The sequence below is a fragment of the Sminthopsis crassicaudata genome, chromosome 3 (assembly GCF_048593235.1).
Source record: "Sminthopsis crassicaudata isolate SCR6 chromosome 3, ASM4859323v1, whole genome shotgun sequence".
NCBI lineage: Eukaryota > Metazoa > Chordata > Mammalia > Dasyuromorphia > Dasyuridae > Sminthopsis > Sminthopsis crassicaudata.
This window is the reverse complement of record NC_133619.1, coordinates 220,998,829-221,012,409: the sequence shown is the minus strand read 5'-3', so window position 1 is coordinate 221,012,409 and position 13,581 is coordinate 220,998,829. Positions and strand designations below refer to the sequence as shown.

Genomic DNA, 13,581 nt, shown 5'->3' with positions numbered 1-13,581 from the left:
AATTTGTCATCCATATGAATAGAGGATTATAACAGCTGAGTAATTCAGTAGAGTACTAGACCCAACATCAGGAAAATCTATATTCAAATCCAGTCTCAAAGTAGTTGTATGACCTTAAATGAGTCACTTAACCTCAGTTTGCCTCAGTTCTTAACTACAAAATGGGGATAACTAATAGCATCTATCTCCTGGGGATGTTATGAGAATCAAATTAGATATTATTTGTAAAGTGCTTAGCACAGTGCCTATGCATATATATTATTATTATTTTCCTCAAACAATAAGTTGAAGGAAACTAATAATTTTCTATTTTTACAGTTAAAGATTCTGATAAAGGTCTCATTTCCAAAATATACAGAGAATTGACTTTAATTTATAAGAAATCAAGCCATTCTCCAATTGATAAATGGTCAAAGGATATGAACAGACAATTTTCAGATGATGAAATTAAAACTATTTCCACTCATATGAAAGTGTTCCAAATCACTACAGATCAGAGAAATGCAAATTAAGACAACTCTGAGATACCACTACACACCTGTCAGATTGGCTAAGATGACAGGAACAAATAATGATGAATGTTGGAGGGGATGTGGGAAAACTGGGACACTGATGCCTTATTGGTGGAGTTGTGAAAGAATTCAACCATTCTGGAGAGCAATCTGGAATTATGCCCAAAAAGTTATCAAACTGTGCATACCCTTTGACCCAGCAGTGCTACTACTGGGCTTATATCCCAAAGAGATACTAAAGTTGAGAAAGGGACCTGTATGTGCCAAAATGTTTGTGGCAGTCCTTTTTATAATGGCTAGAAACTGGAAGATGAATGGATGTCCATCAATTGGAGAATGGCTGGGTAAATTATGGTATATGAATGTTATGAAATATTATTGCTCTGTAAGAAATGACCAGCAGGAGGAATACAGAGAAGCTTGGAGAGACTTACATCAGCTGATGCTGAGTGAAATGAGCATAACCAGAAGATCACTATACACTTCAATGACAATACTGTATGAAGATATATTCTGATGGAAGTGGAAATCTTCAACATAAAGAAGATCCAACTTCCAGTTGATCAATGATGGACAGAAACAGCTACACCCAGAGAAGGAACACTGGGAATTGAATATAAACTCTTAGCACTACTGTCTTTCTACCCAGGTTACTTATACCTTCGGAATCCAATTCTTAATGTGCAACAAGAAAATTGGATTTACACACATATATTGTATCTAGGTTATACTGTAACACATTTAATATGTATGGGATTGCCTGTCATCTAGGGAAGGGAGTAGAGGGAGGGAGGGGAAAACTTGGAAAAATGAATACAAGGGATAATGTTATAAAAAATTACTCATGCATATGTACTGTCAAAATTTTTTTATAATTATAAAATTAATAAAAAAATAAACTAATATTTTTTTTCTTGAAATGGTCACTTTAAAATTATTTTGTAATTCTATCTCTAAACATAACTATTTTCTATTGCTTCATTTTTGGTGATGGAAGTAGTCATGGGGAGAAGCTGAATTCAGTCAGTTAATCAGTTACAAATTTGTCCTTTTCAAAATAGTTGTTTGATCAAATGGAACCATGGTCTTTCAAATCAGTTTATGCATGTGAACAGAAGTTCTAATTTCCCTCAATAAAATCCATAAATTAAAATCAATTTTGTTTCTTTAAACATATACATATATACATATATATACATATATATATACATATATATACATATATATATATGTATATATATATATATATATATATATATATATATATATATGTTCTTCAAACTTTTTAAAAACTTGATCTGTGATTTCATTTTAACTTGATCAGGTAGATCTTCTCCAGTTCTGGACCTTATAATCTGAACGTAGTCTGGAATATGGAGAGGTTACATGACATGTTCACAATAACACTACCATTATGTGTCAGAATTGGGCTTGAACCTAAGTCCTTAGATCTCTTGGTGAGTTATTATATAGCATATTGCCAATGCTAAGAGGCTATGACTTCTTAAAATAGGATTTATATATGTAGCTGAGATTTTTCATTATAAACTCTTCTTTCTCCCTTTCCTCCCACTTAGCAAAATTTTCTACTCACAGTATGAGCTCAATAATTGCTGCTAATTAGTATAGGAAGGTGTTACTTACTTTATTTGGAAGTTAAAATGCTATCATACTAATACAGATAAAAAGTCACTGTTTTCTCTAATTAGTTACCAAAGGCAGATATACAATGATAAGGTTAATATTAGTTCCCCACAAAATTGAATAACACCGTCCTCCTGAATTAGGGCAGCAAGAAAGGAAGGAGACAATTCAGGCGACTGCTGTCAGTTTTTAACAATAACTATATTTTTCATTTAGGAAACAGGATGTATTGACTTAATGAGGAAATGAGGTGAAGGAATGCAGGTCACCTCTGTTAGAAGCCTGATTGAGAAATGGAAAGTTGTAATATATACATGAATGACACTTGTCTTTTTTCTACATGTTTTGACAATAAAAATGCAAGAAAAATCCTAGATGGACCATTTGCTTGAGGGAAAATCACTAATCTAGAAAATGTGTTTGATGGAATGGTCTTTAACAAAAAACAAAACAAAACAAAACAAAAAAAAAACCAAGCACTATGAGGTCAATGATGATTGTATTCAACTCCGGATAATAAAAATGATAAAGATTCCTACCACTCTAGGTCTAGTATCACGATAACAAATATTTTGGTAAAATGAGATTTCTAAAATATGACTGATGGTTCACTATTTCCCAATAGCATTAACTACAGTTCCATTCTAGTGCAATAAAATAATTTTGACAGTACTTTGGAACTCATAGAAATGGGATCTGAATCATCATAACTTTTTTATAAATCAAGTTACTGATTTACAGTGATGCTCATACTTTCAAAATAATCCTTCTTTGAAGTTCCAGCAATGCATAGTCAAGCTGTTTATTTTTCATTTCAGCAGACACTAAGGAAAAATGTTTCTATTCTTATCACTGTCAACACACATTAAAAAAATGCATGTGAATGCACATACACATAAAAAAATATTTCCCCAAAACTCATGTAGAATACCAGTGATGTCAATAACAAAAACAAACAAAAAAAAATCTGAATAATATTGTGTTGTGCCTATGCAATGTTAAATAACGCTATTTCAAGAATTGCATTGTTTTTGTTGTTACTGTTCAGTTATATCCAATTCTTAATGATGCTCTTTGGGGTTTTCTTGACAAAGATACTAGACTAGTTTTCTGTTTACTTTTCTAGATCATTTTAGATATGAGGAAACTGAGGCACACAGGGTTAAGTGACTTGCCCAGGGTCACACAGATAACAATTTTCCAAGGCCAGATTTGAACTCAGGAAGATTAGTCTTCCTAGTAACAGGTTTGGTACTCTATTTCACTCAACTTCTCCCATTTTAAAAATAACTCATACTACATGAATATGCTCTGAGAATCCAAAAGTCTCCCAGAATCACTCTGAAAGGCCACTTTTAAGCAGCTAATTTAACTTCAGAGACTGCTGATACAAATTATTTTGTATATTTTACATATTTCTAAATCTGATAAAAGACCATTTCTACTAACATTAAAACTTGAAGAGAATAAAAAAAGAAAAGATCTTGGAGTACATTGGACACACCCTAAGGATGTAATGCATGAATCTTTCCTGTCTCTGAGGAAACCAAAAAACATCCCCATCCCTTTGCCAGCAAATCAGGGAAGAGACCTGGAAACGTGCAGACAGTAGGACTAGCAACAACAAGAAAAATGAATCAAGAAGCCATAAATAACAAGCCATACGAGGATTAGAGTGACAAACAGTGGAATGATAAATGCAACATGAGGAGAAAAAGAATGTCCAATGGTTCATGGTAATGCTGGGTTTTAAATGTGTGGTAAGCAGAAATCCCAATACAGTGACTCACCCATAGTAGGAAATAATAATCCACCAGCACAAAGAAAGCTTTAGGTAAGTATGGAAACCTTCAGAACATTTGCAAATAAATCAGGGACCTGTTCTGTCATTTTTAGCATCTGGAAGCTTAAAATGTCATTATTTATAAATGTGAATAATTAATGACTGGTAGATTACCCAGACAAAATAGTTGAGACTTTGGTTCTGATTTCCATCAAAATTTTGTTCTTTTTTCCATATAATAGGCTTAAATATTGATAATAGTTTTGCTTTCTCGAAAGGTTTTTATTCCACTTCTGCGTGCAGTTATTCCTTAGATTATATTATGTTGCTATCAGCTCCTTTGCATCTAGCATTCCTTGCTTACACTCCCTTTCCTAAGAGGTTTAAGAAAGTTGGCCACTGGTTCATCTTTAGCCCTTTGCCGGGCTCTTCTGTTGAAAAATCACTAAAAGAATCCCTCCCCACTCACCCAGTCCTAATCCATGGACCCCTCCATGGGTGAGATAGTGAGTGGAAGGAGGAAAGGAGAAGATAAGGTAACAGGGAGAGGAAAAACAAGACAGAGGGAAATTCACAAATTATAATTATGACTTTTAATGTCAATGGAATTTTTATAGTAGCTCTTTTTATGGTGACAAAGGACTAGAAATTGTAGGGATCCTCATCTATTGGGAAAGTTATGGTGTATAGTTGTGATAGCACACTACTGTGCTAAAAGAAATGATAAGATCAATAATCTCAGAAAAGCATGCAAAGACTTGCAGAAAATGATGAAGAACAAAGGGAACAGGACAAAGAGAACACTATATATAAGAACAGCAATATCGTTTTAAGAACAACTTTGAGTGAACAAGTCATATTGACTATTATAAATACACGAATTAAAAATAAAGGACATATGAAGAATGATACTATCTGTATCCAGAGAAAGCATGTAAAAAAGTATATATAGAATAATTTTTACATTCACACACATATACATGCATATATACATACCTATGTACATGCAAGCATTTATTTTTATTGTATGTGCATATATTTATGCACATATATGTAACATATATACATATATATATTATATGCCTATTTGTGACTAATGATAGTAGAATGGGGCAAAGACAGTAAAAAAGGGGGAAAAAGGAAATTTATTTTATTATAAACTTAAAAGGAATAGCAAGTTTTACATTATAGCACCTCTTTTTTGGGGCTGTTGTGAGGTCCAAATAAGATAGCATATGCAAAGCCTTATATATGTAAACCTTAAATTTTAGATAAAGGCTAGCTACAATGATGATATTAATTGTGAAATGGTAACTAGTTTATCAATCAATAAACCAGTGCCTGCCAATTGTTTTCTTATATCTATACATTGTTTTTATTCTTTATTATCCAACACTGGCATTGAATCTTAATCTTTTAATTTCCATCTTTTGGGGATTTCTATGTTTGTTGACCATTTCATTTTCTGTGAAATTTAATGTCAAAGAGCTATAAAAGTGTCAATTTGTTACTACTGCAATGTTCCATTGCTTCAGAACTCATATAATCTTGACCTTAAATTGTAAAAAGAATGATGCAATGAAATTTAAGCAGGAAGAAAACTTGCCAGAACTCAAATGACTCCATATTAAAACAATAAAAACTGATTTTTATATAGATTATAAGCATGATGTATATCATAGTCTTTGAGATCAGTATGAAATAATCTAATTTACATACTGTACAGTGATAAGAAACTCAATTTAGCTCAGATTTCCAGTTAGGAGAACAAGTTGAATTTTAAAGCCCTTGAGAAAATCAATGGCAAAAGAAAGATTACTTTTGGGGAAAGTTTAGAGAAAAAATGTATGTCTTTATATGATAGGCTTTCTTTATAAATATTGGCTTGGAATTGATGCTTGTAAAAATATAAACTATAATACAAGTCACATGTTTCGATGGAAAAGAAGAAAGCAATATTGCTATTGTCCTGTTGTTATAAAATGACTTTTATAATAAAACATAGAACATGATTCATTTTATCAGACCAATTAATGTATGGTATGAACCACACCCTCTCCACTGGGAAAGTAATTCCATTCTGAAAAGCTGTTCAAATTTATTTTTAGATGAGCCAGTGAGAAGGGTCATTCAGAATTTCCTGTTTTTTTTTATTCTCTGGCTCTCAAACTGAAACGATTATAATTTTTACATGTGCAGCTGTTAGAAACCCAAATGCTAATATTCAAACAAAAGGAAACAATATGAAACTTTTGGTTCTATGCCAAAATAGCACGTTGTTCCTATCCCAGAACACTTGGACAGTGCCTCTCAGTTTTCATATAGGTACCATAAAATAAGCCCCTGGTATAGGGAAGTGAGTGCTAGATGTGCAGTTAGGAAAGCCTTAGATTTTAATATTGGCTCTCTCACTCACTAGTTTAGAAGTTTGGTGAAGTCTATGAACCCCTTCCCAGAATATTTTTAAATGCATAAAATTCCAAAGGAAGGAAACTAGTTATGTTAAAAAATACATCCCTTTTTTTCTTCCTCTCTCTTTTAAGTTTATGGGCCACTCCAGATTAAGAACTCCTGCTTTAGGCAAATCACTTAAACCTGTCTGAGTCTCAGTTTCCCCATCTGTAAAATGGGAATAATAGCAATAATTGTAAAACAACTTCAGGGGATTCTTGGAAGGGAAGCACTGAACAAACTGTAAGATACTCTGCAAATATAAGTTGCTTTTATGTTTAGGATTGCATCCCTCCACTCCCCCCCCCCCCCCGGCCATGAACCCATTAAATTCATCATTTTTTGATATCAGATAAAATGATTGAATGCTACTGAAAGTTTGTTTTTGTATTTTTTGCAAGGCTAAACTCATAGTTCAAGAGGAAGAGTAAGGTCCTTAAGAAATTGTGAGAGTGGGGCGGCTAGGTGGTGCAGTGAATAGAGCACCAGCCCTGAATTCAGGACAACCTGAGTTCAAATCTGGTCTCAGACACTTAACACTTCCTACCTGTGTGACCTTGGGCAAGTCATTTAAACCCAATTGACTTAGCAAGAAAAAAATTATAAGAGTAAATCTATTAAATATATAAAAATACTATTTGGCCATGAGAATTTGCTGTCATTCCAGTTATATGTACTAGTTAGCTAGTGCATATAAGTGTACTACATGTACATTTATAACCATTTTATAGTTAGTTATATGTACACTTATAGCTATCTTAGTTAACTTCTAAGTTAACTTAATTAAAATTCCACTTCCAAGAGGAGAATACACACACACATACATGTGCACCTCACAGTTAAGACCAAAACAGACATTTTTCTTCTAAAACAGTCGTCATTTTTTTTTTTTTTTTTTTACTTGTACCTGTACATGTTCTTTATGAACACTTGGAATTTAAATTCCAAGAATTTTATTCCTCATACTAGTCTACATTCCACACTAAAATTCATCAACCTTAGAATCAATAATATTAAAAACTGGGATCTATTGAAAGCAATTCTTCTTGTCCCTGCTCCTCTGTTGTAATCCTACTTATCGCAATAATATTTGCATAGCTGTTTGTAAATAATAATCAAAGTTGCATGTGGAAAGTGCATTGTTTCTCAAGTACAAAGATCTGGGTTAAATCACCCCTTGGACATTGTGTGACCTTGGCCAAAACATTTAACCTCTCAAATTCAGTTTACTTATCTGTAACCTAGGGGCAATAAAACATGTCCATTTCACAGGGTTATGGTAGGGATCTAATGAGATAATGTATGTATAGATATATGTGTTATTTATACATATATAGTCATATACCCATATGCATAAACATACATATACATACTTATGCATATATTTATGCACATATATTTATTCATTCACGCACATACACACATATATTCATACAAACATGTATATTTGAATTGTGTCCTTTCTTGAAGAGGACTAAAATTATATCACTATGTTAGAATCAAGTTACAATGTGTACGACTATGGCTGATCAGACTGATACAAGTTTGGAGTGTTCTCTCACAGGTCAGATACAAATAGTCCATATGAACATTTGAGGTAACATATATAAATACATAGAGATATACACACATAGATAACTTTGATTATTATTTACAAACAGCTTTGGCTAAAATACCACTTTCTATAAGAAGCCTTTCTCAGTATTGCTTAATGCTAGGGTCTTTTCTTTGCCCTTGTTGTCTAGTTCAGTATCTCACATTAGCATTAGGGCACAAAATCAAAGGAGACAGTCTTCTCTAAAAGCATTTATGTTCTATTGGAGGAACTTGAGATCTCTGAAACTAGCTAATCCCTCTCCTTTATTTATTTATTTCTTATGGGGAAAATTGAGGCCCATATAGATGAAATGTTTTCCTCTAGATCACAAACACACTAAAAAGCAGTGCTGGGGTTTAAATCATTGTTCTTTGATATCAAATCCCATGCTTGTTTATCACAACTTTATGAAGTTTTAGAAACTATAAAGAACTATAATAAATAGATAAAATTAAAATCATGATTATTTCTATTCTTGAAAACCCAGGAGATTTAGCTCAGAAATTCCTTTTCTTATGTCTAGTAGAGAGAATTCTATTTCCTTCCTCAGACAGTAACCTGACCAAACCTCCAGCTTGGTAACCTCTAGCTTTAAAATGTGACTGTGACTGATATTGTGGGGACAATATCATCAATTAGAGTTAAAAAGAATATATTACAGTAAGGATCTCTAAGATTCAATGATGGTTTAGAAAGACCAGGGGTCCTTTCTTTATAGAGATACCATTTTTCCTCCCTTATTGAGCTTATGGTTCTATAATAATAACAATGACACAAAATTATTTAATTCTTTAAGATTTACAAATCACTTAAAATCTCACTTGGTTCTTATAATAGCCCTGTGAGTTAGGTGTCATTATTATTCTTTTTTTTTTCTTGAGGCAATTGGGGCTAAGTGACTTGCCCAGGATCATACAGTCAGGAAGGGATCTGATTGATGCCAGATTTAAACTCAGGTTCTCCTGACTTCAGAGCTGGTGCTCTATCCACTACACCAACTAGCTGTCTCCATTATTACTCTTATTACAGATAATGAAACTGAGACCCAAAGATGTGATGTGATTTGTCCAGTCACATAGCTTTCAAGTGTCTGTAAGAATCTTCAAACACAATAGGCCATCCAAACTTTAAACATAGTATTTTTGAATAATCTTTAAAGTTTATAAAGTACTTTCCTTATAACAGTTATATATGGAAGTCCATTTTGTAGATGAACACACTGAAGCTTAGAAAGGCAAGGTGACTTGCCTCAGTTACTTATACAGTGAGTTGCAAAGTTGAAACCTGAATCCACTTCTCTTAATTAGAGAAGCAGTGTATTATGTGCACTGTAAATAAGTTTATGCCTATAGTCAATTGCCAAGTTTTCTCTAAAGGGAAATTTCAGTAATTTACTGAATAGTCTGTGTATCTGGGTTTAAAAAAAGTTATTTGCTTAATGTTTATTTTTAAAACACACATATACACACATATGTTAATGTGTATGTGTGTTGTTCAGCTGTTTTTACTATTATCTGACTCTTTGTGATCACATTTGGATGTTTTATTGGCAAAAATACTGAAGCAGTTTGCCTTTTCCTTCTCCAGTTCATTTTACAGTGAAGTACAAAAATTCCACCAAATCCAATGCTAATGTTCAGGGGAAAAAAGTGCTTATTTGTTAAGGACCATGCATAAGTGAAGGGGTAGGTCAATTGTCCAAGAGCCCCCACAGCTGTGAATCATAACACTTGAAGGAGTTACAAAGCAGCTTTTGCAGATGTTCTTCGTGGCTTGGGAATGAAATAAATTGGAGGCAAGAGGGAAGAGGAGAGAGGAGAGAGGTCAGAGAACAGCAACTGCCTCTCAGCCTCCTTGTATCATCATCATCCTCTCATATGAAGAGATCCATTCTACAGGTCTGAGTCAGACCTCCGCAGACACTGGCAGGTGGCTTCTGTATCACAACATGTGGCATCCATACATGGGACACAAGAAGATTAAGAAATAAAGAAGCAACAGTGCTTGAGAACTGTTCATGAGTAGGGCCCTCCCAGGACAGTTTCTTTGGTAACCCACAGGGAAGGAAAGGGAGAAGAGACCTGGTAAGACCTTTTTAGTCGGGGTAATTAAATAGGCGGACATATTAAAGGACCAAGCCATGAGACTTATGAGAGACTTATGAAAAATGCCTATTCTGACTATAGTCCTCTTCACCATTTGAAAGTTTGCCTCCATGCTCCCACAAGATTCAATACCTGCTATAATGCTATTTGCATTCCCTACCATGTGGACTTATATAACAGCTAATGCATAAACTTAGTGACCCTGCTGGGGGGGAGGGGAGATAATCGTGTTTCCAAAAAGCAAAAAAATGGAGAATTGTTAAGGACCATGCCTAAGTGAAAGGGCAGGTCAATTCTCCAAAAGCCTCCAGTTTTCACAGATGCTCCTTGTGAGCTGGGAATGAAATAAATTGGAGGCAAGAGGGAAGAGGAGAGAGGTCAGACAATACAACACCCTCTCAGTAAAGAGATCAGAGAACACAATTGCCTCTCAGTCTCCTTGTATCATCATCATCCTCTCACATGAAGAGATCCATTCTACAGGTCTGAGTTAGACTTCCAATAGCCACTGGTAGGTGGCTCCCATATCACAACACTTATTCTTTAGTTCATTGAATACTTTACCTCGGTCTTTGTTTTTCTCCTTTCCTAGTGAATCCAGTTTCTTTCTCAAAGATTTCTTTCTTTTCTGTCCATCTGTAAGTATTAGAAAAATGAGAAATTTTAGGATAGGATCAAATACTTATTTTTGTAGGTTATCAACAATTTCTTTGAAAAACATGAATTCATTCTATTAAAAATCTCATTCTATTTATTCACCTGTTGGTTCAAAATGTAAATATTAAGTTCCCAAATCCCCAATGACTTTAAAAATGATATATACAAACACTTTAGACTAGATGACCAGCCTTTTAACTTTCTTGTATTCAACAAAATATCTCCCTTTATAAATAATTCATTTTAAAGTATATTTTTCAGTTATATGAAATTCAATTATATATTAAATTATATTTTTCAATAATATAAAAGAATGCTCCAAATCAGTAAGAATAAGAGAAATTAAGATGGAAACAATCTCAACTTTTACTTCACATCCAATAAATTGTCTTAACAATTTATTAAAATTAATAAAAATAGGAATAATGAAAAAAGGACTTAAAAAAAGATGAGCACACTAATATACTTTTAAGGGAATTACGGATTGGTTTAATGATTCTAAAAAGCAGTTTGAAGTTATGAAAAAAATTATGAAAATACTCATTATTTGACCCAGATATTCCATTGTTAGACTTGTATATTCCATGTTCATTGCAAGATGTATATATCAATGAGATCACTGCTGAAAAGAAAGGCCATATACATTTAAAATATTTATAGGAAATCTTTTGTATTAGCAATGAAATATCTATCCATTAGTTGGAGAAATGATTTTTAAAATTTGCCCTCTATCTTTGGTTCCACTTTCTTATCTAATTACTATATATGAATGTAATGGAATATTATTGTATGATAAAAATTATAAATATGATGAACACAAAAAAGGGGAGTCATGAATTGATGAGAAGTAAAATAAGTAGAAAGAAAAAAAACTATATATCATAACTACAACAATGTAAACAGACACAACAACAAAACAATAGAAACTGAATACTGTAAAATTATACTGTCTAGTCTTGGGTATAGAAAAGAGATACAAAAAAGCATATCCTTATTTTTCTTTGCAGAAATGGAGGATTATGATTAAGGAATCTTCCATGTAATATCAGACATTTTTGATATATTGCTTCCTTTCACTATTTTCCCCTCTACTTTTTACTCCTCATTATCAGAGATGGTTTTTCAAGGAGAGAGAGGGACTAAGGAATAATTTGGAAAATCTAGGTGATACAAAAAAATCAATAAGATTAGTTCTATTTTGGGGGGAAGGAGAGAGGGGAACATAGCAGAGTTAAATGACTTGTCCAAAATCAAACATCCAGAAAGTGTCAAGCATTTAAGTCTGAATTTGAACTCAGGTCCCCTGACTTTATCCACTGTGCCACCTAGCTGCCTGCCCCCTTATAAAATTACTTTAAAAAATGATACAAGTTTTAAAATATAATTTTCCATTGCTGTTTAATCAAAATGCCTAATTAAATCGGCCCCAAAATGAAACAAAACTCCAAGAAATAAAGCAAATTAATATGAGGTCTAATTAAATAATAAGTTCTGAAAGAATCAGATGAATTCCTGGATAGATTTAAAGCTTACACTAACCAGTCAAGTGGCCTGGTCCTCAGAGTTGGGAATAATGCAATTCTTTTCAAATTTGTGTGCAGCTTTGCTTATTTCCACATCAATCTAATTTAAATTATATACTCCAGGCAAAAGGAAATATATCCCCACCATTTTAAAATAAACTTCTATTTTAAAGTTCTGATAGATGTTGGATACATACATCCCTGGTATAGACAAGTTCTGAGGTTCTTCCCATCCTTCAATCTATGACACAATGACTTTGCCGGTCCTATCTACAATACTAAAAGTATATGAGCTTAATCTTCTGCTGAATTTGTTTTCCCCTTTGTTTTTAAAAGGTAACGATGCCAGATTCAGCACTAAGCACTGTTTACCACTATTATTTCATTTGATCCTCCTAACAAGCTGCCCAAGGTAGGTGCTATTAATTATTATCCAAATTTTTGAAGTTGAAAAAGCAGAAGTTGATAGAGGTAAAATGATTTGCCCAGGGTCACACAATAAGTAGGTTTTTGAAGTTGGATTTGAAATCAAGTCTTGCTAATGCCAGTCTCAGCACTTTTATCTCCAGAACTACCCAGCTGCCTATAAAACAGAAAAAGAAAAAAAAAAAAAAAGTCTATACTCCAGGTTTTGTTAGCTTAACAGAACCTGCCAAAGTTTTTCCTGTGTTAATGGAGTCTTGGAGAACAAAGGACCACTTTTGTGCCATGAGGGAATACTGACTGGCTTTAGGATCTGATGCATCCTACTTATGCCATTCTCTTTTTGCTTACATTACTCCTTTGTAATATATGAGACTTGTAAGGAGTTACACAAAATCTTTCTGGATACTAAGTATGTATGCAGTGCAATTCTAGCAAACACTTAATCCAATATTATTAAGCCCTCTGCTATGGATCACAACTTGTGCTAAAGGCAAGATTGTATCTGCCTTCAAGGAATTTACAAGATCTGACTTTTCATGACGGCATCTGTTTTATTTATTTATTTGTTTGTTTGTTTGTTTGTTTTTGACAAGGATACTGGATTTGACAAGGATTCCTTCTCCACTTCATTTATAAATGATAAAACCAAAGCAAACAGGGTTAAAGGACTTGTCTAGAGTCACATAACTAGTAAGTGTTTGAGGCCGGATTTGAATTCAGGAAGATGAGTTTTCCTAACTCCAAACCCAACACTATGGACTGTGCTGTCTACCTGTCATAATAAGGATCCTTATAAGCAACATAGTTTCTTTAAAAATCATAATTAGCATTCCCTTTGTTTTATTGTATGTTTTATTTGTTTACTCTATTTACTTGTTTATTA

The 13,581-nt window shown here is 33.3% G+C and overlaps 1 protein-coding gene across 3 annotated transcripts in view; it reads right to left on the bottom strand.

The window, feature by feature from the left end:
* Window positions 1-13,581, bottom strand: part of ARHGAP6 (Rho GTPase activating protein 6) — a 583,013-nt gene that overhangs the window by 63,451 nt on the left and 505,981 nt on the right. For all 3 annotated transcript variants that reach the window (XM_074300011.1, XM_074300012.1, XM_074300013.1), the window contains exon 3: window positions 10,657-10,728. In XM_074300011.1, coding sequence (XP_074156112.1) covers window positions 10,657-10,728 — 72 coding nt within the window. The remainder of the gene's footprint in view (window positions 1-10,656; window positions 10,729-13,581) is intronic.